The 26,319-nt window shown below is 40.1% G+C and overlaps 1 protein-coding gene across 3 annotated transcripts in view; it reads right to left on the bottom strand.

Annotated features, from left to right (window-relative positions):
• Positions 1-1,115: 1,115 nt before the first annotated feature.
• Positions 1,116-26,319, bottom strand: part of mpp7a (membrane palmitoylated protein 7a) — a 242,472-nt gene continuing 217,268 nt past the window's right edge. For all 3 annotated transcript variants that reach the window (XM_041814353.1, XM_041814354.1, XM_041814355.1), the window contains 4 exons: positions 20,642-20,735; positions 16,315-16,423; positions 13,525-13,668; positions 1,116-4,870 (listed from right to left, as the gene is read on the bottom strand). In XM_041814353.1, the coding sequence (XP_041670287.1) occupies positions 4,691-4,870; positions 13,525-13,668; positions 16,315-16,423; positions 20,642-20,735 (527 nt within the window). In that variant the 3' untranslated portion in view covers positions 1,116-4,690. The remainder of the gene's footprint in view (positions 4,871-13,524; positions 13,669-16,314; positions 16,424-20,641; positions 20,736-26,319) is intronic.

Genomic DNA, 26,319 nt, shown 5'->3' on the forward strand with positions numbered 1-26,319 from the left:
ATAGTCATCTGCGACAAGGCTCCACTCGGAATACGCCCCACAACCATCATGGGAGACAAATCTGGCCTTAAATCAGCGTGGCCAGCCATAGTCAATGTGCATTCTAAAATCTAAGACTTCTCACTGAATACTTTTTGAGGTCTTGAATTTCAAATGTCCTATTTAAGACTGTTCAAGGATCTGCAGGAACCATGTCACTCTACACCTAGACCTGATGATGGCACTGAATTTCTCGTTCTCTGCTCTCAAACAGAGCTGCTACTACGGCAGCCGAGATGTACTAAACAGCTGTTCTCTCAGGAAAACACAGCCGGCCGCACTGGAAAAAGAACTGTGTCGAGTTGATGTGGCGTGGCGTGTCCAGATGTCTAGGCTGTGTGTTTTGGGCTTTAAGGTCAGAAAGGAAATCCAACAGAAGGTTGCCAAAAACATTGTGACAGTACAGATGAGTAATTTTGACACCTTTCAAAACTTGACAGCTGCATACTGTACTGAGCTGAACTTAACTAGACCACTTGTTGGAAACCTACAGTAGTGAATGGAAACATGCATTTATTAGCACTTTGCTAATTTTCCTGACATTGTTTAAAAATGGTCCTGAATGTTGAAATCTTGTTTAAACCTTGGTTTTGGCTCATGTATGCAGTGACAAATTAACAGTCATTTCTTCTAAGAATTTAAAGATTCCTTTGTGACATTTCAGACAGGTACGCTCCAAATGTTACGGCTCATGTGAGACACCAGAAGATTAAAATCCACTTTAGGTGGATTATGGAGAACTTCTCTAGTATTATCAAAATAAAACTTAGCTGTAGTTGGTGAGAAAAACAGCCCATGATTGGCTTTTACTACTCTCCAGCTTCATCATGAAAGGTGTCAGCTCTGTTTACACAACTGTTCACTCTGGACTGAACTTCAGTGGGGCAGCTGAGCGATGGTGCTGGGGTGTTTTTCTCCACATCAGAACAAAGATGAAGGTGAATGGCACTCAAGGGCACAAATCCCAGAAACACTGGAACATTTTCCTCATACTGTTCCACCTCACACATCACTGCCCTCCGTCTCTGCTCACATGAACACATGAAGACTGTGGAGAAACAAGGTTAGCTGGACTTTCTTTAATATAAAATGTAGTAGTTATCAAGAATAATGTTGATTCATACAACCTGCTCATAAACAGCAACTCATTTACAGCAAGACTTACAAATATTTCCTGGAGACTCTACACATCTGATTCCAGACAATAAAATCCAACAGAGGGGTACAATAAGAAGAGTGTTAAATTATAAACCTGAACTTAAAAATAAAAAAGGGCCAAAGTTAAAAGGTGCATGGTGTTAAAGTCCCTTTAAATGTCTGATATCAACAATAAACAGAATAAAAACTCAAATTTACCCTTTTAAATAGACAAAAATCAAATATTCAAACACTATAAAGGGGGTAAAATATCTATATATATGAGAATTACATAAGAATATGGGCAATGCAACCTGAGATAGCCATACAGCTCGTACAGTGAATGATGATTTAAAGACATTTGTGGTCAACTGATCAAAATTGATAACAAATCTAGGTCTAAAGAAAACATTTAAAATAGTGGGAAATTGTAGGAAATATACTTAGCCTAGCTTAGCAAAAAGGCTGTAGGAGAAGGAAACTTTCTAGCTAACAGTTCAACACAGTACTGTATATATGTTTTATCTTTGCACAGGTGTAAACCAGGTGTTTCCACAGTCGTTATGCTAAGCTAGGCTGACTGCTTCTAAGCTCCATTTTAAGATATAAAATGACGATATAGAATTGGTTTCAATCTATATATCTCACTTTCTTTAAAACATGAAAATGGTTTTAACTGATCAACATGAAGCTAAAATAATCATTCCTTTACTTCACTCCAGAACCATAATAAAAACCTGCACGAATCGCTTTATTCTTTAACCTGCTAGATTCTTGTTTATCAGTCCTAACTATGAATGCCAACAACAAGATGGACTTTCAAATTCCCAGCAGTCTACTTTCTTAGTTTCATGTCACTTCCACCTGCTTGTAACGACATAAATGGATGAAGGATAGACATTACAGACAGCTAGTGAGCTTACAGCCCCCAGTGCTCTGCCAAAGAAACCTTGATTTTAAAGTAAAGACAGCTAAATAATAATAGTTGCTATTTTTTTTAAGTTAGTATCTAAGAAAAAGGTAGTGGCAGCTCGATTAAAAAAAAAAAAAAATCTCATTATGACAAATTTTAAATAATCTTGCTTTTTTGAGTGTTTTCTCAGTTTTATTTTGAAGGTGCAGCTTTTAGGTGGCAGCCATATTTGATGTGTAGGTTACGGATCTTTTGCAGCTGACATCACAGCCTGAACAGTGAAAAGGATGCTACTACACTGTAAGACTGAACAGCGGAAGGTTGTTAAAAAATTTAGCTGTGGTGACTTAAAAATCCGTACTAGCTATTTCAACTATATCACATTTTCTGGTCGATTGAAAACATTTTTAGTTAGAACTCAATTATTTTGAGTATTTTTTGTAATTGTACTTAAATTATTTGAAAGTCTTCTCTTAATCTGCAAAGTTTTAACAGAATGCCTTTGGGCATTAGACACTTTTGCACCATGAGTGAAGTTACCGACTCAATTAGACAAATCCTGCCTGTGAGGAGTGACATGTGGATGGTTTACTGAACATGATGGTTCAGTGTGCACCTATTTATTGTCACTGTTAGTCCCTTACGTTAAACCACTTAAAAAAAAGGGAAAACTGGGAAACTTAACTTAAACATATTGTTTTAATTGGATTTAAGCTGAATTTTTAAGTGTAGGAAAGTTTGCACAGTGCAGTTTAATTTATAAAAGTCAAATAAAAAATCTACAAGAGATGATTACTAAAAATAAATCTGTTTCAACTACTTAAAAACTTTGATGTAATCAGTTTCAACAAAAATGTAAGCAGTTTCAGCTATTGTTGAGTTTTACAGTGTAGCTAGATGCTAATGCCAAAAACAAATTCCCTGCTGTATGCATAAAGCATAAATAAAGCATATTCCATCGTAAAACCTTATCTGCAATAGAAGCACTGACTGGGCTAATGATAATGGAAGTAAACACAGGTGTAATGGTGTAAAATGCGACCATGTTTACTGGTTACATTCAACTGCATGGGATGTTGAAAACAGAAAGAGTGCTTGTGAAATGAAGAAACGCCTACTTTATCACAAGTTTCTCTTTGTAAGCACCCTCGAGGTGACTCACATCATTAGACAGAGTCGTGACAATTTGTGTTAAATTAGCTGATATTATTGTTTGACTTTCTGTTGCTTTTATGGCTCCCAAATACTCAGAAGAAGCCCTAAGTGTTCTTCTGCCATCTGCTGCAGTGAGACATCTCACAGGAGTTGCATGTCTGCCAAAGCTCACTGCACATCTTTAGCTTGATATGTAATATGTTACTGATAATAACACAGAAAGGACTGATTTTCTGCTGCTTTTACCAAACATGTTAGGACGTGAAATTACCTCTGTGATAAAGGCTTAAGAAAAAAAATGCTAAATTGGATTGGGAGTTGGAGACTAAAACTGGTGATTCTCATAAAGCCAGGAATGACTTCTCGAGTTAAAAACCTGGACGTGAGCTGTAGACTCTATTAGCAGCCTTAGCTGAAGCCATTTTTTTATGTGAGTAAAAATAAAAACTCCACCCTAATAAAAACACAATTGTGAACATTTTCTTCTCACAGACAGCCAAAAGTGTCCAGTTCTGGGACTTTCAATGGCAGGGCTGTTATGCTGGGCACCTTCATACGCAGAGTGGCTTTTGAAAATGGAATATATAACACCTAAATAAAACGGCTCTCTCTGTGCTGTTTAGGGGAAAAACCAGACTTGGGAGATTAAATCAAAACACTTGAATGAAAGAAGAGATGCCTCCAGTGAAAAAAAAAACTGCCAAAATTGGGCTAAAATTGAGATCAGGTTGCTCATAAAGTCAAGATATGAATACCTAGTGGAGGATATCAGAAAATATATTAATTTCTCTTAAATAAAATCACACCTACTGCCCTTTTTTTGAGATGCACCTGACTATGTTTGGTTTGGACTAACAGTCATGAAAGCAAAGAAATATAGCAAGATTGTAAAAAGGCAAATATGTTTTCTTTCCCCCCTCTGAGGTTGTCCCTCCACAGACATATGCATGTAAGTTGTCCACAATGAAGAAATATGTCGATCCCTTTGGTTTCTAATGGTCTAATGTCATAAACACACTAAGGATGGAGGCCTGGTTGGCGCAAACGCTGATGTGCTGGCAGGACTGCTGCTGCTGTGATGATCCAGGCTCGTTCCGCATTCTAGTTTGGACCAAAGAGGTCTGACTCGTGGTCGTGGTGGTGTGACCCAGTCTGAGCCCTGGATCACTGTCCGAGGCTCATATTCTAGACGGGCCCCTTTAGCCTCAGCTCTGTCAGATCTGGTCAGCTTTGGAGATCCATATCCAGACCACAGCTTAGGTGGAAATCCAACCTGATCCCAGGCTAAAGCTTATGTTCTCTCGCTCCTTGCAGGTCAGGTATGGAGACAGAGCCAACTGGCGCTGTCTTGTTTTATCCCCGTTATCCCCCCAACACCAGCCACGGCAGACATAAAAAGATAAAAACTGTCATTTTTTTTTTGTAAAATCCCTTCCCTTTATAATCTCAGGAGTGAGTCCAGCTGACTGGGACCCAGTGAGTCTCCATCTCCACTTTTTTTAGTGCCAGCCGGAGCTCTCCGAAGGCGGCCGAAAGGTCATCGTTCACTATGACTTTCTCAAACAGATGGCCGTACTGACTCTCCATCGTCTGCGCTGTTCTCACCATCTCCTGAAAGTCCTCCTCCTGCAGGGTGAGGGAAACAGAGGAGACAGAAGTGAAGAAAAGAAAAGAGAAAGATGCACAAACCAAAGTCCAAAGTGTTCATTTTGTCTCCCTGGCTGCAGAGAAGAAACCAGCCACAGTAAACAAGAGCAGAGATACACTGACATACAGTAAACACAAATTACATGGCCTTGAACACACAAATAAACATAAAGTGGCCCGTACAAAGCCGGTTATAACATAGTCCCCACACATGAACCCTGGCACAAACCACACACTAAAACCTCCCCATGCAACGACCTAACCTCAAGGAATTTTCATCATTTCCTCTGAAAAATACACAATGTTATCCAATTCACAAAGAAAATGAAAATTTCTCAAAATAAACGGGACAGAACATAACCATACTGTCCAAAATACAGATATGTAGAATGTAAATTATTGTTGGCCTGGATTTTATACGTGTGATGGCTAAATGACAGCTTGTGGCATCGCCGTTTAAATGTCAGAATGGAGAACTGCAACCATGAGAGCGTGCCGCTTGGCCAGCTCTGTCCACTGGACGGGATGATGAAGGGCCAAAGAGACATGGTCTAGACTGAGGCCTTCAGATCATTCCAGATGTTCAAGAGCAAAAATTCAGAGTAAATCTAAGAACAAATGAAAGCTGAAGGTGTGCATTTTTACATCTGACTTCTGTAAATTTAAAAACAAAAACAAACATGACACATTCTGTTAGAGAGTTTGGATTAAAGCTGATGAAAAATCAACCCTTTTTTCTTACAGTGGATACATGTATAATCCAGGGATTCCCAAGTGAAGTTATGACAGAGGGATGAACGGCAAAGCCAAACAAAACTGTGCACAACATTCTGCAGCACCAGCAAAGTATGGCCAAAAAAAAGAAAGAAAATAAAGCCAGTCATATTTTGCCCTTGGCTTCAACTGTACAACAGTGAGTAATGAAGAGAGCCACACACCTTCCTTAAACACATCCTACCTGTGTGAGAAGGGATTCTCTAAATGGTTCCTAAATCTTAAATAGATAGAGATTAAAACTAAACATAAAAAATGAACAAGGAGTGGCAGACTTGAGATCTGCTGCACCCCCATACTAGTCATTAGTCTGGAGTGGAGTGAAGATTTTCATCAAAGCTGCATATATAGTTGTCATCTTCAGTAAGTCAGATTTTAAAAAATCAGTTGCTACATCTTAAAATGTGGGAGTTTCATGCTGCAGTATCAATTATAATCATATATTCTGTAACTTCTGACATATGCAATCAAAGACAGTAAACATAACTGAAGGCAAAAGTGCATTTTGCAGTACAGACAAAAGCTTCTATGTTAATCATCTTATGTATAAGGGTTGTCAGTGGTTACAAAAAATAACCAGAAATATGCAAAACATTCAGCTCAGAAATAAGAAACTGTTAAATTAAAATACCAAGTGGCAATCTCCAAATTTGAAAAATGCAGCCAGTGTAAAGAGCAAAAACGAGACTTGCTTGAGAGTCCACCTCAGGATTGCTCTACATGCAAACTTTCTTTAATTTCTATATTAAAATGCTTGTTTTAAAAGCAGACATAAACATGTTTACAGCATGGTACACAAAATGGCTTTGGTTTGAAAAGATAATTTCTTTACACATTCATCTCCATACCCCTAAGGCGAAGAGAAATGCATTATTAGGAGGGTTGTTATTCCACAGTCAGCTGTAAGTGATAATACTAGAAAGTGGAAGCGTTTAGGAACAACAGCAACTCAACAGAAGAGCATGTAAAATCACAGAGCAGGGTCAATGACTGCTAAGTGTGTGAAAATCCCCAATGCTCTGCTGATTCTATAGCTGAAGAGCATCTGGCATCAATGTAAGCACTAAAACTGTGCAGCAGGAGCTTCCATGGCCAAGCAGCTGCATGCAAGCCTCACATCACCAAGTGCAATGCCAAGCATCGGATGGAGTGGTGTGATACCAACACTGGACTGAGAAGTGACAAATCACGCCTCTCTGTTGGCAGTCAGATGGGTGAGTCTGAGTTTGGAGTATGCTGGGAAAACATTACCTGCCTGACTGCCAACTGTGAAGTTTGGTGGAGGAGGGATAATGGCATGGGGCTGTTTTTCAGGGTTTGGGCTAGGCCCCTTATCTCCACTGAAGGACAATCTTAATGCTTCAGCATACCAAGACATTCTGGACAATGCTATGCTTCCAGCTGTGCAGAAACAATTTGGAGAGCCCCTTCATGACTGTGTCTCAGTGCACAAAGAAGGGCTATAAAGACATGGTTTGATCAGTTTGGCAAGTAGAGGCTGTTAAAGCTGCAAAAGGGCCCAACTTCATATTGTCATGTTTGTGAATACATGCACTTGCATGTATTCAAAAACATTGCCATCACAGTGCCTGCTGGTGTGATAGTCAGATGTATAAATACTTCTGTCCATATAGTGTATCTCTACTATAAAATGAATTAATAATGATAGGGTGCCAGTTGTGCACCTCTAAGGTGGCCTTGTTTTGCCTGCAATGCTGGAGTTAGCCTAGCATCATTGCTATCACCATTATCTCTACCATGCTATATTTAATGGTAATTATATAACATAAATTGAGTATTGTAGGGAAGGTAATATGGTTCCATGTTGAAGATGAGACTTAAACAGCCTTCCTTCAGGTGAATTGAGGACTTTCCACGCCAATATGCAAATGATCTGCCCCAAGTCAACAGTGTAAAGCAGAAAACCACATCGTAACTGAGGGGAATAGCCATATAACATATTTTTATCAGGTGGGGAGTCAACATTGCCTATCTGGGGCTCCTGTATTCATAGACACGGTATTCTGAGAGAGCCCAGGTATCTCTTCGTGGTGGTTCCAGCTGTGTGGGCCCGGGCTGAGCCCAACCTCAGAGCAGCAGCAGAGCTGAAGAGGCTGCACTGATTTAGATTGATGTTTTTACTGGGAACACTCAACTTTAGATTTCTGCACAGATATGGTTTTATATTAAGCGTCTTCGCCAAACACAATTATAAATACACACAGATGCACATTCAGGCGCAGAAAACCAAACACACATTTACAAAGATGCATGATCCCGCAGAGTGTGTGTACAATGTGTATGCACATAAACACTGCATCGTTAAATCTGAAAACTCCTAAACGGCTCAATTTTTAGAGACATTCCTTCCAGCCAGGAGTTACTTCAGAATGTTTCTGGTGGTTTTCCGCTCTATAATGGATTAGCTGCACGGCTAAATATAAACACTCACTCGCTGTTGCACTCGGTGAAGGTCCTGTCTGCTTTTTTTTTTTTTTTTTTTTTTCACTGGCTGTCTCAAATGTAACAGAAAGTGGACCGGCTCCATGTGAAGCTCTATTGTCTGCAGTGAGGGAGGTGTGATGGTTTTATCAGAGGACAGGCTGAGCCAAGGAGACGGTTCAGGGAGGGCAGGAGGTTGTTAGTCTGTGGAGAGAACGGTTTCACAGAGGGACTATATTCTTTGTCATCTGGACCAAAGCCCCTGCAGGATTTCAACTCTTGGACCAGGACTTTCAGACTGTGTCCACCATAACCTCTCTGATCTGTTCCAAGAACCTGAAAGCTTTTTCTGTGTCTGTGTTGTTTTAACATGTCCCTTAAAGCAGGGGTTCTCAAACTTTTCAGCCTGCGACCCCCAAAATAAAGATGTGTGAAACTGGGGACCCCCACTGTACCTTAAGGTTGAACACAGTCATGGACATTCAAGAATAGTCATGTGCAGACAAGGCTGCCCATAAGGGGGGGATAAAGGGCAGAACCTTCTGGGACTCAGAAAGCTTTCCCCTTCATTTGTGTTGCATTATATAGCCATCTTAAAAATGTGAATCCCTTTTCATAAAACAAAGAAGAAATGGATTAAAAATGGCATAAAATGTGGTGAAATAGGACTTTAGAAGAAGAAATGGGTAAAAGTGGCAAAAACAGGCATAAAAAGTGATAAAAAGGAGTTAACAGTGGCAATAATGTCTTAAAAGTGGCAGAAATGGGTGGAGAAGGTGGTAAAATGGGATTGAAGTGTGGAAAAATTAAAATAAATTGACAAAATGGGTTTATGAAGGCAGAAATATAAGAAGAAAGTGGCAGAAATGGGTTAAAGTTGCAAAAATGGGTGTAACAAATAGTGAAGTAGTAATTGGAAAAAATGGGCATAGAGTGGTGAAAAGAGGTAAACAATGGCAATAATTGGCCATCAGAGGAGAAAGTGACAAAAATTGGTTTACAAAAGGCAAAAATGGGCAGAAAATGGGTTGGAAAGGGTTTAAAAGTTCCAAAAATGGCTTACAAGTGGAAGTATTGGGCAGAAAAGGAGGCAAAATGAGATTAGGAAGGGGCAGAAATGGGTTTAAAGTGGAAAAAATGTGTTAAAAATGTCAGAAATTGGCAGGTAGAGTGATGAAAATGGGCTTATACAGGGCAAAATTGGTGAAAAATGGCAAAAATAGGCAAAAAGAAGTGAAAATGGGTGCAAATTCCCCAAAACAGATGTAAAGTGGCAAATAATAGTGACAAAATTGGTTGGGAAAAGTGATTAAAAAGTGGCACAAATACATACTTTCAACATTATTGCCCAGTAAGAGTTTGACACACTTTACAGCTCCAGAATGACTGAATCATTAGCCAGGACGCTAGCACCAATGCTACTGATAAAACACACTTACATTGATAAATCAATTAGTCACAACTGGGGAGGGCCCATTCTTTGTGGGCTGGCCTGTGCAGTATTACTTTTTACATGGATTAATATTAAGATTATTTAGATTAATAATAAAGAGTTTTTAAACATTACTTTGAATTCAGCATAAATCTCACCAAATGACCATGTTTTTATGTTACCTTTCACTAATTTTATGCATTTATTTTCATAAAACATTTGTAAAATAAAAACTAGAAATCCTTTTTAAATCATTCTCAGATTTTTTCAAGGCATCTTGCGACCCCCTCTCAGTGTCTTGCGACCCCCATGTTGAGAACCACTGCATTAAAAGAGACCATGGTAGCAAAATGGATGAAAATCCAAAAAGCTGAAGAAAGAGGAGATTAAAATTTTGCAGAGGCAGGGAGGCTGATGTAATGAAGGTAAAACAATGAAAACTGAGGAAATTTCATTGTTGTCCACTGGCCTGAGCAGGAGTTCTCTCCTCAGTTTGAGCCAATGCTTTTTCAGGGCCAAACCTGACTCATGCATCCCCAGTTTAGTTTGATTTCTTTATTTCCACATGAAATAATGCAGCGTCTTGTGCCTGTTTATGGACTTTTCTACCAAAGATAAATGGTCGTTTTCATTGCACAGTATGAGGCTCCCCAAACTTAGTTATTACACTTATGTTTCTCAGTGTGAAAGCTTTTAATCAGTGTGATGTTTTTATGCTTTTATTTTTATTCTTTACTATATCAGTGATTTTACAGCTCACGTTTAACTGTAAATTTGCTCCAGAAAGCAAAATTCACTTTATGAGTCTATAAACTTTTTCGGCACTTTAGCGGCATAAAGCAGCAGACTCGGGTATCATCTTCTGGCATAAACCACCAAACACACCACGTCCTCAGCAGGATACCTGCTTTATTGATCCCAGTAAAACAAAAAGAGATGAAGCCATCTCAGACAATCATTTTTTTGCATCACATCCTGAATATTGCATTACATCAGTCGTTTTTTTTTTTTTTGCTTGTTTCTACGTCATGCTTCAGCTGCTTATTTTTTTTAGTCTGAATCATTTCCAGCTCAAACAATGGGGCCAAAGTCAGACGGCTGTGCTGGAACAATGAGATGACTGTCTCTCTCTGAGAGAGAAATACAGCCCACAGAGGGTCAGATATGTCTGAGATGGCTCACCCCAAAACATTTTCTCTTTCAGGGTCCTTTAAAAGCAAATCTAGGGAGGCCTACATCTGTCTGGTACAAGAACATTTACAAAGAATGTTACCTGGCTGAAATATGCCTGTCTGTCTCACAGTTTTTAGATGTGCGTTGTTTTACTTGAGACTCTAGCAGATGCTAGAGCAGTGAGTAATAACAGCAGCAGCATGGATGCTACTTATAATCCCTTTCTGACGGCTAAAGCTGAGGACTCCTGCTGGGATAGGAGGAGCAGAATGAAGCTAAATGATATTTCACTATTTGACACATTGAGGCAGACTCTGTGTCTGTGTGGAGGCTGAATGTAAAGTGAAATATCTGCAGGATTTTCTGCATCTGAGCAGATCTTTAAGCTGCTTGATGCATTTTATGTGTAAAAGTATGTGGGTGCGGATGGACACTGCTGCTGACCTCATCAAAATGACTGACCAGAATATCTGTAAATGTGATTCTTTGATTTTTGTTTATTAAATGCTAAACTCTGTGGGTGTTGCAGAAATTCACTAAAGTCTGCTGTTCTGCAGCATCCAATCAGTGAATATCACATAAGGGGGCGGATCTTTCAGATAAAGCGATTTACAGGAAGCCTCTCATGTGTTCTTTCTCATCTGTCCTCAGATTTCAGTTCTTGGTCCTTGATCCTCTGTCCTCAGAGCAGTTTAAGAGCTTTGGGACATTCTTGAAGATGGCAGGCCCAAAACTGCTTCAGGCAGACCAGTTCAGGACCCAGACTCTTCTACTGTGAAGCCATGCTGTTGTGTTGGATGTGGTATGTGGCTAAGCATTGTCTTGCTGATATAGTCAGGGCCTTCCCTGACTGAGACGTTGTCTGGATGGGAGCACATGTTGCTTTATAACCTCTATATACATTTCAGCATTGATAGTTCCTTTCCAGATGTGTAAGCTGCCCACACCATAGGCACTAATGCAACCCCATACCATCAGAGATGCAGACACGGCATCCATGGTTTTCAAAAAAAGAATTCCAAGCTTTGATTCATCTGACCACAGAACAGTTTTCCATTTTGCCTCATTCCTTTTTAAGTAAGCTTTGACCTAGAGAAGTTGGCAGCAGTTCTGGGTCCTGTTCATATATGGCTTCTTCTTTACATGATACAACTTAACTTGCATTTGAGGATTTCACAGAACTGTGATGACAGACAATGATTTCTTGAAGTGTTCCTGAGCACATACAGTGATTACTAGTACAGAATCATGCCTGTTTCTAATGCAGTGGCCCCTAGGGCACAAAGATCACAAGCATCCAATATTGACCTTCGGCTTTGTGCCTTGCTCACAAAGATTTTTCCAGATTCTCTGAATTTTTGTATGATATTATGGACTTCTATGTTAAGGTACATTTTACAGAAACTGTTCTACAATCTGTAGACACAGTTCTTCACTGGTGAACCTCTTTACTCTTTACTTTTGAGAGACTCTGCCTTTCTAAAATGTTCCTTTTATACCAAGTCATCTTACTGACCTGTTGCTAATTAACTGAATCCAGTTAACCTAATAAGTTGCAAAATGCTCCTCCAGCTGGTTGTTTGTTGCCCTGTCCCTACTTTTTTAAGATGTGTTGCTGCCATCAAATTCAAAATGAGAGAATGTTTTTCATTACATGTCACAGTTTCAATATCTGATATGATGTTCATATTCTATTATGACTTAAATATGGGTTTATGGGATTTGCAATAATTGCATACTGTTTTTATTGACATTTTATACAATGCCCAACTTTTTGGGAATTGAGCTTGTATATTATGGATTAAATAATTTTTGAAATAAAGGGGCACTGTCAGTTCTGCCATTTAACGAATGGCTTTCACCAGATACGCCAGAGTGTTAAAATCCTACATAACTTACAGGGCGTTCCTTTTTTAGATTAGCTCCCCGTGGATTTATTTGTAAACTAATTAGAGGAACTTTTGAGTTGCATGGTTAATGGCACACAGACTTGTGTTCTTTGGGGATGGTGGTTGTAGGACAGATGAGGGGAAAGTATAAACAGGAGGGTGGAAACATAAGGAGACAGAACATGGTTGGTTTAAAATCTGAATTGTCAGTTAATATTTTTAATCCATGTGTTTCCAATAAGCATAAATTCAACCCCGCCATGTTGGATGTGCACCTGCAGACCCCAGCTCACCCCCCCACTGTTCCCGTTCTTCATCATTGTGCTGTTTTGCTGTCAGTCAGTCTCCACCTCTTTGACAGCGTGTCTCTCAGTCATCCTTCCCCTCTCTTTGTGTTTCTTACCTCCCAGAGTCCCACCAGACCACGTCTGCTGCTCCACTGACCAGGATCTTGGCCTTAACGCTGCCTGTGGCGAGCGAGACATGCGAGCGTGCACCACGCCTGATGGAGCTGGGAAAACCATCATCCTCCCTCACCGCTCTCTGTCCCCCCTCCCAACAACTTCACAGCAGCACCAAACACCAGCTAATTGGTTTCATGTGCGTCCCCATAGAGCAGGGATAAAGGTGTGTGAGGATGACCTCATCACTCACTCACACTTACTGTACTCGGGGTCCAGATAGGGTTTCTGTTATTTCTGCTGCTGCTAATCTGTTAGGTGTAAAGTCAGGAGTTTCTACAGAGCAAAAACACCATCACATCATCGGACTGTATGTTCAGAGAGTAATAGACGAACTGGATTTAAAAGAAAGGGATGAAAACGATGACACACCTTCTACTGGTTTACTGCTTTATAGGTTCAGCTGATCATTTATTTAACCGGCTAGAAAACAGGCTAGTTCTTCTCTTTAGAATCTCTTACCGAGAATGGCTTGGCGGTTCCCTTGTCGTCCTTGCCTGAAATGACTTTGGCATTCTGTCTGGTCTCCCTCAATCTCTCGATGGAAGGAGGCTTCACAAACACAACAAACGGTTTAAACTCTGCTGTCCGGAGGTGCTTTAATGTCTGGAGAGAGGAGGAAAGATAAAATAAGGGTGAGTGAAAAAGGACAGAATAGTATTAGTGGATGCAACCAAGAGAATGCAAAGGAAAATATAACATCTACAGTGCATTCAGAAAGTATCTAAGCCTCTTTTTTCTCATGTTGCAGCCTGATGCTACAATCATTTATATACATTTTTTAAATTTCTGTTGCACTGAAGGCTCCCAAGAGCCCAGTGGCCTCCATAAATCTCAAACAGAAGAAGTTTGGTAAAACTAGGACTCTTCCAACAGCTGGTCTTTCAGCCAAACTGAGCAATCAGGGGAAAAGGACTTTAGTCAGAGAGGTCACCAAGAGGGTAACTCTGACTGAGTTTGTGACAAAGTTCCAGGAGGACAACTATCACTGCAGCCCTCTACTGATCTGGGCTTTATGGCAGAGTGGCAAGATGGAAGCCTCTCCTCAGTGCAAAACACATGTAAGTCTGCTGGAGTTTGCAAAAATCACCTGAAGGACTCTCAGACTGAATGTAATTCTAAATGTTACGTCAGCAGGAACCCAGGCACCACTCATCACCTGCCTAATACTAATCCAACAGTGAAGGATGGTGGTAGCAACATCATGCTGCGGAGGTGTTCTTCAGCAGCAGGAACTGGGAGACTGGTCATGGTTGAGAGGAAGTACAGAGATATCCTCAATGAAAACCTGCTCTACAATGCTCAGGACCTCAGACTGGGCTGAAGGTTCACCTTCCAACATGAAAACAACCCTAAGCACACAGCCAAGACAACACAGGAGTGGCTTAGGGACGACGCCCTGACTTGAACCCTGCCCACCAATGGTTCCCATCCAATCTGACTGAGCTTGAGAGGATTTACAAAGAATGGCAGAAAACCCTCCAACCCAGTTTTGCATATTCAAAAAGACCTGAAGCTGTAATTGCTGCCAAAGGTTCTTCAACTAAGAGCTGAGTAATGCAAAATCACTGTTGGCTCATTTGACCTGAACATTTTTTGTAGCATCTCTATACTCTAGCTTTTATGATCAAAAAGTGATTTTATTATTCACACATTTTACTTACATATAAACCTTCAAAAAGCTTGTGGTAATTTACAAAAATATCCTTACATGCAATACAGGACACTAAATGGCTTCCAAAAAACTAGACAATTTTAGCTGAATTCACCCTACCTCAGCATACCAGTGAGTAACTGTTATTAGCATTAGCATCAAGCTTGCATAACATTGATCATCATGTTCAGATGGACAAACAAATACAGCAATAAATACAGCATGTTTGTTTACATCCTGGTTTCAAGTGTCGTCTAGTCCATCCCCTGCTTCCTTGGAGTGTCATCACATCAGTTGTGATGATTGGTCAGACACCACTGTGAAGTCTGTGTCTGTGGGTAAAGTCATGGCATGAATTTATAACTCTGAGATCACCTAATCTGATTCAGTGACCATTGCAATGTGGTCTAACCTCAGTAGATTGGGCATGTAGCTTGGATCCACCAGGCCTAATCCCTTTGGAGGTTTTAAGACAGATGAGACTGGGAAGAGACCTCTGGGTGAGCTTAGATTATAGATCTGATATGCCTTTGGGTTATTGAGGAGGAGCTTGAGGAGCACTGCAGGGAAGCAGGATATATGGAAGTCTTCACCCAGCATGATAACCCTTATCTGAGGAATTTGTTTGGGTGGATGGAATTATTGGCTCCTTTAAGAGGTTGTAAACCACCACTTTAATGTATGGGTGGATCAAATAAAAAACAGGCTTCTTAAGGTTAACACATGGGTGTCTTTGAGAGGAAAATGAAAGATGTGTTTCTGAATCTGCCCTGCCTTCTTGTCTATAACTGGTGACAATCGCATGAAATAACACCTACAGTCTATTTCTTGGGAGGTAAAAGAGAGGTTGCAGTTAGCGGTGGCGTCAAGCTTCAAGCTTTGCCCCTGGATCCTGCACCGCGATCAGGGCTTCTCACTGTGCTAATAGACAGTGGGTCGAAAACCACAACTGATAGGAAGAAGGATAAAAACCCAAAGGAGGAGCAGGAGAGGAACCGCTGGGAGGAAATTCCTCACAGCTCACACCAGCCGCTCACCAAGTCAACTGATCATCTGATCTGAGAGTCATGTGGAGGTGAGGGGAATGACTGCTGGCTTACGAAACGATACAAATGTAGGACAAAAGGTGACGTTTATAGCACCTACATGAGCTTCCACAGACTCGCTGTAACAGCTGAGGGATCTGGGGCGTACTTTTTAGGCCAGGGTAGTTTGGGAAGTCATCTGTAATGGTATATTTGTGTCAGGGCGTTAAGTGAAAACAAACTAATGGATATGGTGGGGCGAAGGCTGAACGATACAAGCCTAGCCTTGGCTTAATGGGAATCCTGCTCATGGATTTAGCTACGAGCTGGCCATTTGTGTTGGTTCTGATCGCCACCACCCAAGATACAGAAGCCAAAGAGGAAATCTTCAAATAGTGAAAATTGGAAGTAATTGCTCCCTTGAAATGCCCCCTCTAAAAGCTGCTTGCAGTATGCAGCCAAGGCCTTTCAGAGAGAAGATCTGTGCTTGATATGAAGGTAAAGTGGTGCCAGAGATCTAAAAATAAGAAGCTATGGAGGATGGAGGGATTAGATTGGGTTTGTGTCACTTACATGTGGCTGGACATCCAATAGGCACACTTTGTTCTTGGACAGCACGGAGCGTACCGAGTCCAGACTCGTCCCATAGTAGTTCCCTTTGTACTCGCCGTATTCGATGAACCTGAGAGGTGTGTTGGAAGAAGATATGAAGAGATGAGGAGATAGTTAAGAAGATTTTTTGATATTTTGTGAGCAGGGATTAGTATCTATTACAACACTAACAACCTTTGGGAGTAACGTTAGATTCTGAGACTTATCTGTACGACTGTGTCAGCACGCTGCTGAGATTCATCTTAGAAATAATGCAACATAGAAATCCAACAAATCCACAGAGACAGGAGGATTACGCTTTCAGCCACTGACAGATCTGAAGATAGCATTCTCCAGCAGAACTTAAAAACCAGACGTTTTGGCTGGGGTGTCTTTTATATAATCTCTTACGCCTACCCCTTTCAATCAGTAACACCTGTTTGTTCCAGAAAGCCCACAAAGCCACCGAATGCCAAACCTCCCCTCCTGTAGTCCCCCAGGATTTTAGCACAGTAAGCAGACACAAGCAAACAAACACTTTTCCACCGGATGATCTTCCTCATTTCGCACCAATCAGCTGTCATGAAGAAGAAAAGCCACTGGTATATTTTTAGCTGAAAACAAGAAGGAAAAAGGCAGGGAGGAGAGTAACGATGTGGAAAGAATTTGAGCTAATAGGACTGTGTGGTATGCTGCAGTCTGCTCATGACGAGTGTCGGGCAGAATGAGTGCCTCAGTGTGAATTATGCCATGTAAAAAAATAAAGTTTTATGGTAATTGCCCATGTAAGAAAGTTTTACTCAGCATTTTTTTTAAAAGACAGGAGGCTTAAGTCTGTAAAAACCCTCATAGTCAGTTATGGGAAATTCATTTAAGAGCTTACAGTAGCCTGTCTTTAAAAAGTCACACCTTACACGTTCTGTGCTGTTTGTTAAAAGGAGTGTAGATTACAGGAGGGTGTGCCAGCAGAGGTCTGGGCTATACTGGGACGATGGATTGTTGCCATTCTGACACAGAACAGGGCTTCCCTTGGGAAAGTTGTTGGAGTTAAAGACACGTTGTTGTGGCTCTGACTCCTGGGCCTTTTATTTCTGCATTGTTGTTGCTGCATGCAATGAGGCATAACGCAAACAAGTTCATCTGACTCCTCGTCTACTTTGCTGCCTTGTAATTTCAATTTCAGTCGTTTTAGAGTCCCACGCATCCACCCCACATCACAGCCCTGCCACTCACCCCTCCGACTCCCTGAAAAACATTGCATGCCTTGACCTTCACCACAACATGGCCTAAATATACACCCCCCTTCTCTCCTTCTCCCTGCATGCTCTGACACTCTATACGCACTTGCCGCCACAGGCGTCCCTCTATGTCATAACTTTTACATATGTGTTTGCGTGCGTAAATGTTTTGTATCTGCACCCTACAGTCAATGTTTTTTCCTTCCTCCAGCTCGTGTGAGAGCGGCAAAGCCATCAATCATTCTTATGACTATTACAACTTGCATTTCAATTTGTTGGCCGCAAATGTCAAGGCGGGCCGTGGTGTGGCTGGATTCAGAGAGAGCGTCTGAGGAAAGGAGGAAGCAGAGACAGGAGACCTCGGGGCCACTGTCTGGAGATCCGTTACCAACACAGGGTTCGGCCCTGTCAACACCAGCTCACACTCAGCTACAGAGACTCACAGAGGACAGCAGGGAGACTGAGTGTGAACAGGGAGGCAAGTACCAGACTGCTGCTCTCACTGCTGCCCCTAGTGGTCAAGTGAGCAGATGGAGAGGGGATCTGTTGTTTTCATGAGGTTGAACCATGTCCTAGACACTTTTTCAGTAAACCCATCTGATAGCAGTGGTTCTACCCTGGTCCTACCTCAGGACTGAACACCTAGTTCTTCATGAGCACTAGTGATCCAGATGTATGACTGACTGACTCTTCCTGCTGAGCAACACTTGTCCACTAGTCTAGCCTCCTCAAAAAGACATAAAATGATCTAGTAAGATTACTTAAGTATATTTTATCCAGCAGAGTTAATCTAACCCTTAATGGGGCAAAGAGCCATATATAAACTTTGGTCAACCTCCTTAGTGCGAGAATGGGATTCATTTTCTGTTTTACTGTCCAATTTACGATGATTTACTTTATAGGAAAATGTTTTTGATTGATGCTGACTTTTTGGGGGTGGATGATTATGAAAAAATTGAGCTCTGTCTCAGAAAGGGAACCTTTACCATAGCAGATTTAATCTGCAAAGCCAGGGAGAAAAGTCAGAGTGTATTCTTTACTACTGAGATGGGAAAAGATCACACAACTTTGTTTTTGTAATGAATTTATCTTTTTGTAAAACACTGCAACTGAATTTCTGGTGTCTTATAAACCCATGAGGATTGGGCACTTTTGGTGCATGACACGAAAATAAAGTGCAATATGGCCAATTCATCTAGCAAGTGATACTAAGGATTTTTTTTTTACAAGTAACTTACAATGAAGGATAACAGTACTCTATAGTGTAGTTAAATGTTGTCCAAGGTTTACAAAAAAATAAAGATGGATCCAGTGGAAAATCTGACTAATTTATAGAACATTTCAAGGCATAAATAGTAAAAATAGGTTTGATTTTTGGTCTGGTTTATAACCTTATAACAGTTTTATTATACTGTGTGGTTAATACCAGTTTTTAGTTTAACTGTGCCTTATTTCTGCTTAAATTCATTTAGACATTTACTATTTGCATTTATTTTAGGTTTTCTGGTACAATTATAAAAAACATAGAAAGTATGAATGTGAAAGAAATGCAGTTTTAGTCTGTTTAACAACAGTATAACCATTTTATTATACTTGAGTGTTATAAATCATTTTTTATAATTTTTATTGTGAGTCTGATCACTGCAGAAATTCACTTAGTTATTCAATATTTGTGATATTTAGGTTTCCTGTTGGAATTATCAGAGAAAACTGGTGGTATCTCCATTACTTAAACAGCATTCTACAGCTAGTCATGGGTTACCTCAGAAATATGTCCGAATCTGTCCCTGAGGCTGTCAGGAGTCACCACAGATGGCTCTGTTAGGTTTGGCCTGTCCCTGTTCCTGCCCCCATGTCCTAAGTTTTATTGAGAAGCAGAACGTTGATTCCTTTTTTGTCATTCCATTAACCCTCTGGGGGCCCTGGGACCCAACTGGGTCCTTTCATACATATCAAATATTTAAAAAATGAATAAAAACATTATTAAAAGATTTAAGCTTTAAAAAAGTAAATAAGTGTTAATTTATATGGTTTTTAGCACTTTTTCTGCAGGGACCCGTTTTGGTTCCTAGGATACTAAGTGTGAGTTTTTGATAAAAACCTGTACTGCTTAAAAAATAATGTAACAAAATCAGTGTTGTTATAATTTACTGACATATACAAGGCTTTAAAAACCTTTTCCCAAGGATTCCACACTGCAAATCATAATTTGGATTTCATATTTTTCTTGTTAAAATGGGAGTTGTTATTATGACAAAAACAACACAAAAATGTAAAACATATCTAAAGAAATGAATAAAAACTTTATAGTTCTGAGTAAGGCTGAAGATTTAAGCTTTGAAAGTGGAAAAAATATTAATTTGTATGATTTTTGTAGCACTTTTCCAAAGGGTGGGTGCCCTTGGGTGCCAAGGGTATTAAGTATGAGTTGGTGTGACCCTAGAGGATTAAGAGCCAAAAAACAGTTGTGTGTATAAAATTTAAAAAATGCATCTAAATAAACTTGTAATATGTAAGTAAATACTCATTTTACATTATATATGTTTATTTTTTTATTATCAACATTTTAAAGTGTACAAAATTTATGGAATTTCTTTTTCTTTCTTTCTTTCTTTCTTTTTTTAAGATAAACAGGCAAGGAACTGCATACTTGGTTTATCTTGATTTTCACCATAATAATAAAATAATATTTAAGTGACAAAATTTTAAAAAAGTCTTGGGATGTCCACCAATAATATTGTAAGGTTGGAAGATAAACCTTCCAAGTATTTCCTTGAGTGCCCTATGAAGAGTAAAACATAAAACACCCTTCACAAAAGGGGATTTTGTCTGAGAGAAAGACACAAGTAAAGATAAATAGAGCTGATATGCAGAATGTGGAAAAGGTCCCAGTAGGGGACATTTAAGTTGCACAACTTGTGCCTTGTGTTAAATGTTAAAGCACTCTCTGAAGCCAAAGTCAAACACAAGTACTGACATCATAAGGAAATTGGGTTCACATCTGTTGTGTAAAGAAGAATCTAAAGCATTAGGACTGTTGTTATACTTCTACCCGACCCAGCTGTGCCTACTTGTTGTTGTGGATATCCGTCTCAAAGAGGTGTTTGGAGATGAAGTGGTACTCCACGCCGTCGCTCTCCTGGTTCCTCTTGGCCCGACTTGTGTCTGAAAGAGAGAGAGAGAAGAAATGAGTGATTACCTCAAACCCAGACTGTCTGACTCACTGTTGGGCCTGAAAGCATCTGAACCGAGCCCCTTATTAACATCTCTGGAAGTCTGAAACTCAGCACACCCAGTCATGCCAACCCTTGTATATATTATTGTGTAATAGCACCATAAAATACACAACCTGTAGGGCTGCAGCACTAGGCCCAGACACTTAAATGACATTCAGCAGAGGTTTACTGAGACTTATTAAATTTGTCTCTTGTAATGTGGCTGCAGAGGCTGTAGAAACAGAAGCCGTAGCATTAGCCGCCAGCGTTAGCCTCTGTAAGGTAATTGAGTTTGGAGCTCTCATTAACATCAAGTCTCTACATTTACTTGGCCATAAACCAGAGAGCCTTGTTGTAAAATGGGCGGAGGGAGCGGCGCGTGGAGAAAAAGCGAGCAGGCGGCGCTGGTGGATTTTTAAGGGTCAAAGGGTCGGCTCACACTCCGGCTCGCTTCAGGAGTGCTTCAAAGGTCAGAGGGGAGAGGTGTTCAGCCGTTGCACGCTCCGAACAGCTCCAAAACAAACTATTAAACTTTTATCACCTGCAACCAAAATGGCCAAGCTCTGCTTCACTCTCCTCTGAGCTGGTCTTTCGTCAGCGTGCGCTCAGGCTTTGCCCTGCTAGTGGACCATTTTCTTTCCTTTAAATGGTCCAGGCTGATCTACAAGGTTCATGGAAAACCAATGGTGTGATTTATATGATGTGTCACTCGCTCGAGAAGGAAAGACAGCCGTAAATCCAGCTGTGGTTGAGAAGACACCACGGAAGATCAACGACTTTCTGTCATCAGCTTCAGACACCAGAAGGAAAACATGAAGAAGAGGCCAAACAATCATGTCATAAGAAAACAGACTGTGCTTTTAAAAAGTATTCACCCCCACGGATGTTTTACTCTTTTATTGATTTTCTAAATCAACCAGGGTCAATATAATATGGCTTTTTTGACCAAAAAACCTTTAAAGTCAAAGTGAAAACAGACTTTGACAAAATAATGTCCATTATATTTAATATATGTTATGTAAAACAAGTGAATGCATAAATATGCAGCCCTGTCAAGTCAGCATTTAGTAGAGTCAACTTTGGCTGCAATCACAGCCCTGAATCTGTGTGGATAGGTCTCAGTCAGGCTCAAACATCTGGACTCTGCAATTTTACTCCATTCTTCTTTGCTAAACTTCTCAAGCTCTGTCAGGTTGCACAGGGATCAGGTGTAATCAGCCCTTTTCAAGTCAGTCACAAATTCTCTATTGGATTGAAGTCTGGGCTTTGACTCAGACAGTCCAGAAAATTCACCTTGTTGTCTTCAAACCATTTCTGTGTAGCTTTCTCTGTATGCTTCGGCTAATTGTCTTACTGGAAAATAAACTCCGGGATTTTCCTATATTTTGTTGCATTCATTTTACCCTCTACCTTTGCAAGCTTTCCAGGGTCGGGTGCAGAGAAGCATCCACACAACATGATGCTGCCACCACTGTGCTTCACAGTAGGGATGGTGTGCTTGTGGTGATGTCAATGTTGGCTGTCTTATCTGATGGCTAAAAAGCTCCATTTTGGTCTCATCAAACTTGAGAAAGTTCTTCCACTTGACCATGGAGTGTCCCACATGCCTTTTGGTGAACTCTAGTCCAGATTTAATCTGAGTTTTCTTCAACAGTGTCTTTCTCTTTGCCACTCTCCCGTAAAGCTTTGACTGTTGAAGAACCCAGCCAACAGTTGCTGTATGCAGAGTCTCTTCCATCTGAGCTGCTGAAGCTTGTAACTCCTTCAGAGTAGTCATAGGTGTCTTGGTGGTCTCTCTCACTAGTCTCCTTCTTGCGCGCACACTCAGTTTGTGAGGACGGCCTGATCTAGACAGATTTACACATGTACCATATTCCCTCATTTCTCATGATGGATTTAACTGAACTCTCGGGGATGTTCAGAGACTTGGAAATGTTTTTTGTATCCATCCCCTGAATTAGGTTTTTCAATAACCTTTTCTCTGAGTTGCTTGGAATGTTCTTTTGTCTTCATGGTGTAATGGTATCCAGGAATACTGATGAACCAGTGACTGGACCTTCCAGACACAGGTGTCTTTATATTACAATCACTTGAGACACCTCACATATTTCTATTTCACTGACATTACTTTGAAGAAGTCTGTTGTCACTTTGCCAATAAAGACTTTCTATGTATTTTTCTGTTGTCAAAAAAGCCAAATTATATTGACTGTAACTGATTTATAAAATCAATAAAAGGGTAAAACATTCAAGGGGTGAATTCTTTTTTAGGCACTGTAAAGTTAAACCTTTTATTCAGAAGTATACTGGACACAGTATGAGCGGTAGTTACACCATGTTACTTTAGTGTCTGTTTAGTGGTGCATGAAATGATTACAGTAGCACTAAGGAATGTTCATCCATTTTGTCCCAAAACCACGGAAAATATCAGTAATTTGGATAGAAATCAAAACGTTTAACCCTTGCTCTAACAGCTTATTGCAACGCTTTCTAAGAGGACTGGTTTATATTTTACACCAACAAGCAGAGAGAGATGGAAAAAATCCTCAAATGTCAACCAGGACTGTGAGCCGACGGTCTCTGAAACTCCGTTTTTCAAATTAACAAAAAGAGTGAACGCTTTCAGGCTTAATCCAAAACAACAGTAAGTGTTAAACACATCCATGTGTGTGTTGGCAGCAATCAAACATTAAAAGGAAGGAGACAGGATACTTTCCGAGTCTCTTTCCTCTCATTGAGAGGACTTGTGCCATACGTCTCCTATATGGGTCAGACTCAGCCCGTCTGGGCTTCATTAAACAGCATCATGGGTCACATTTGACAACAATTAACAAGCTGTGTGGCAACAAAGGCCTCACCAATGAGATTTTAATCCCAGGGACATTTTAAGTGTCAAGCTTCAGTTGGGACATCAATTATGCCACACAGTGTGTAAAAAACATGGCAATTAATATCTGTGATCCAAAACTATTGTAGCAGTTTCCCTTTAAGCCAGAGACGGTGACTACACATTTCTACTGTCTCTACTCTGCTTAAATATATAAATCAAACAGATTTATTTGTCCCAACATGCTGGCGTTTGGACATCGCTGTGATAAAAAAAATTAATAAAAAGCTTGCAGACTTGGAGAGCTAACTGTTTGCAGCAGACCTGGATGATATTCAGAATTATGGCGTGCAGTCGTTAGGTTCAAAAAGGAGAAAAGAAGGGAAGAGGAGTGACACGGAAAAGACTGAGAGAAAGTGAGAAATAAACTGTGAAAGAAAGGAGAGCAGGCCGCTCAGTGCCAACTTGTGAAGCAGTGGAATGGCATGTCCTCAGGAGGTAGAAGAACGCTGTTTCCTCCATCATTCAGAGCTCGTCAGGCAGGCTGTGAGAGGTTGACAATAACACGGGAGGAGAAACAACGGCTCGACCTCGGGAGAAAAAACCCTTCCACATACTTTCTGGACGAGACAGCAGCAGGGTGCTGGAATAAAAATTTAATCTGACATCTTGTGAGCCCACATTTCTCTGAGAATGTGTTTCTAATGTGTACATATGTACATACTGGATAAATCTGACCTCTTCTGTTAAAGTCTGTCTTATGCTTTTGCATCTAAACTATGCTGTAGCTACACTGTAGTGGCCTGTAGTGTTTTAAGCACTACATACTTCTACGTTTGTGTGCCTTCATAGTTCTGCAATACTCCATCTTAATTTCTTTGCTTGTTATAGCACCAGTTTCTGCTCTCAGGAAACCAGAGCAATTGAAACCAAACATATACAGTAAACACTGAGCAGTGAGCGACTTTGAAAACCAGAAAAGAGAGGAGAAATCGGCGGGGACGGACTCTACGGCCGCTGAATTAGCTGAAGCAGAGGACAGGGAATTTTCTGCGCTTGTTCAACCACTCAGAGACATAGATGAATAAACACACTAGATATTAGCAAGAAGACCTGAGAAATTAGCATTTATGTTTTCTACTTCTGTAGAAATTGGTGGAGATTTGGGTGTAGAAATCATCTTACAAAAAAACATACGTACCTAGCAAATAACAGTGTATGACAGACTAGTCATCCATAAATGCAGCAGCTGAAAACAAGGATCATTTAAATAACATGCTCCTTTATAGCCATGGTTCAGCCGGCCTTCCCCAAAGTTTATAACATGGATATATGTAATATGGCAATGAAACCTGCCCCCTTTATTATGGTTTCAGGCTCCAGTTCAGAGAAGTAAAAGAAAATTAAATATTTGTTGTTTCTCATCCTGTAAAATAACATTAAACTGAATCAGCATTGTTGAGGACAACCAAACTCTAGCTGATATAAGAATATTTAATTTCTGTATCTGTGACAGAAGCACATTAACAAGAGGAGGCCAGCCTGAAACCCTCCAAGACTGAGAAGAGAGTGGCTGTGAAACCTCAGATTTTATTATAAATAGAGGCTTATTATAAGTGATAATGATAATAATAATAATTATTATAAGTGATAGTGATACACCAGTTCATGGCATAGATAAAATGCTCTCTTCTGACTGTACAAAGGAGATTTAAGAAAGCTTGAAAGGTCCAGTTGCATATAAAACAACTGAAGCATTTATTATAATTGCTATCTCTAATCTGAATGGCTTTAATCACAAAGATATCAGTTGTAATTCTTACATTAAAGATGTCCCAGTCTTAAAGCTTTCAGATATTCATCCATGTGTAATCACACGCACAGAGCAAGTGTCCAGACATGCTGATTGATTACAATCCAATCTGAATTAATGTTTTGTGTTCTTTATAAGGCTCTTCCACGCACACTCCAGGTTTATACGGTTAAATAGTTTAAACTAAATCACTCCTCTTCCCATTAAACCTTTTACTAATTTATAGCAGTCTAAATATACTCCACATTTAAGATGCAAAAGTTTCACCTTTTTTTCTGATTAGCTGCTATTTTTTTTCTGCTTAAATCTCCCACACTATTTTTTATGTTATATGCTGTACAACAAACCTTAAATAACTACTGAGAGCAGCCGGTCTATTTTACTTGTAAAATACACTGATAAAAAAAAAAAAACATTCATTCATCAAATATAACAATGGGTGTAATGCTAAATACATTTTAAAAGCCATATCTAATCTAACACTGCCCAAATGATGCTGCACAGCGAGTCACACTGAGTTGAAAACATGCATATACGAGCTGAGAGCTGGCGTCCAGATTGATAAATGCTGATCTATGCATGGAAATGTCGGTCTGATCAAACTTCTGTCATATGCACATTTGATAAAAGAGGGCTAGTATGCCTGCGGACATCACTCAGAGACTTGCAGTTGCACAGGTGACTGATCACAGGGGTTGCTCTGTTTTGATGCATGCATGTCAGGCGTTTGCTTCTGCAGCAGCAATGCAGAAGTATAAATCCGACTGAGGAGACTTGACTGATTCCTGTGATTACTCAGCTTGAGTGTCATTTACTTAACAAATAACATGATTAAGACAGGAGCTAGAAATCTTTATTTTCATACATGTATTTTTCTTCGATTTATTATGTTTAT

The sequence above is a fragment of the Cheilinus undulatus genome, linkage group 19 (assembly GCF_018320785.1).
Source record: "Cheilinus undulatus linkage group 19, ASM1832078v1, whole genome shotgun sequence".
Classification (NCBI taxonomy): Eukaryota; Metazoa; Chordata; class Actinopteri; order Labriformes; family Labridae; genus Cheilinus; species Cheilinus undulatus.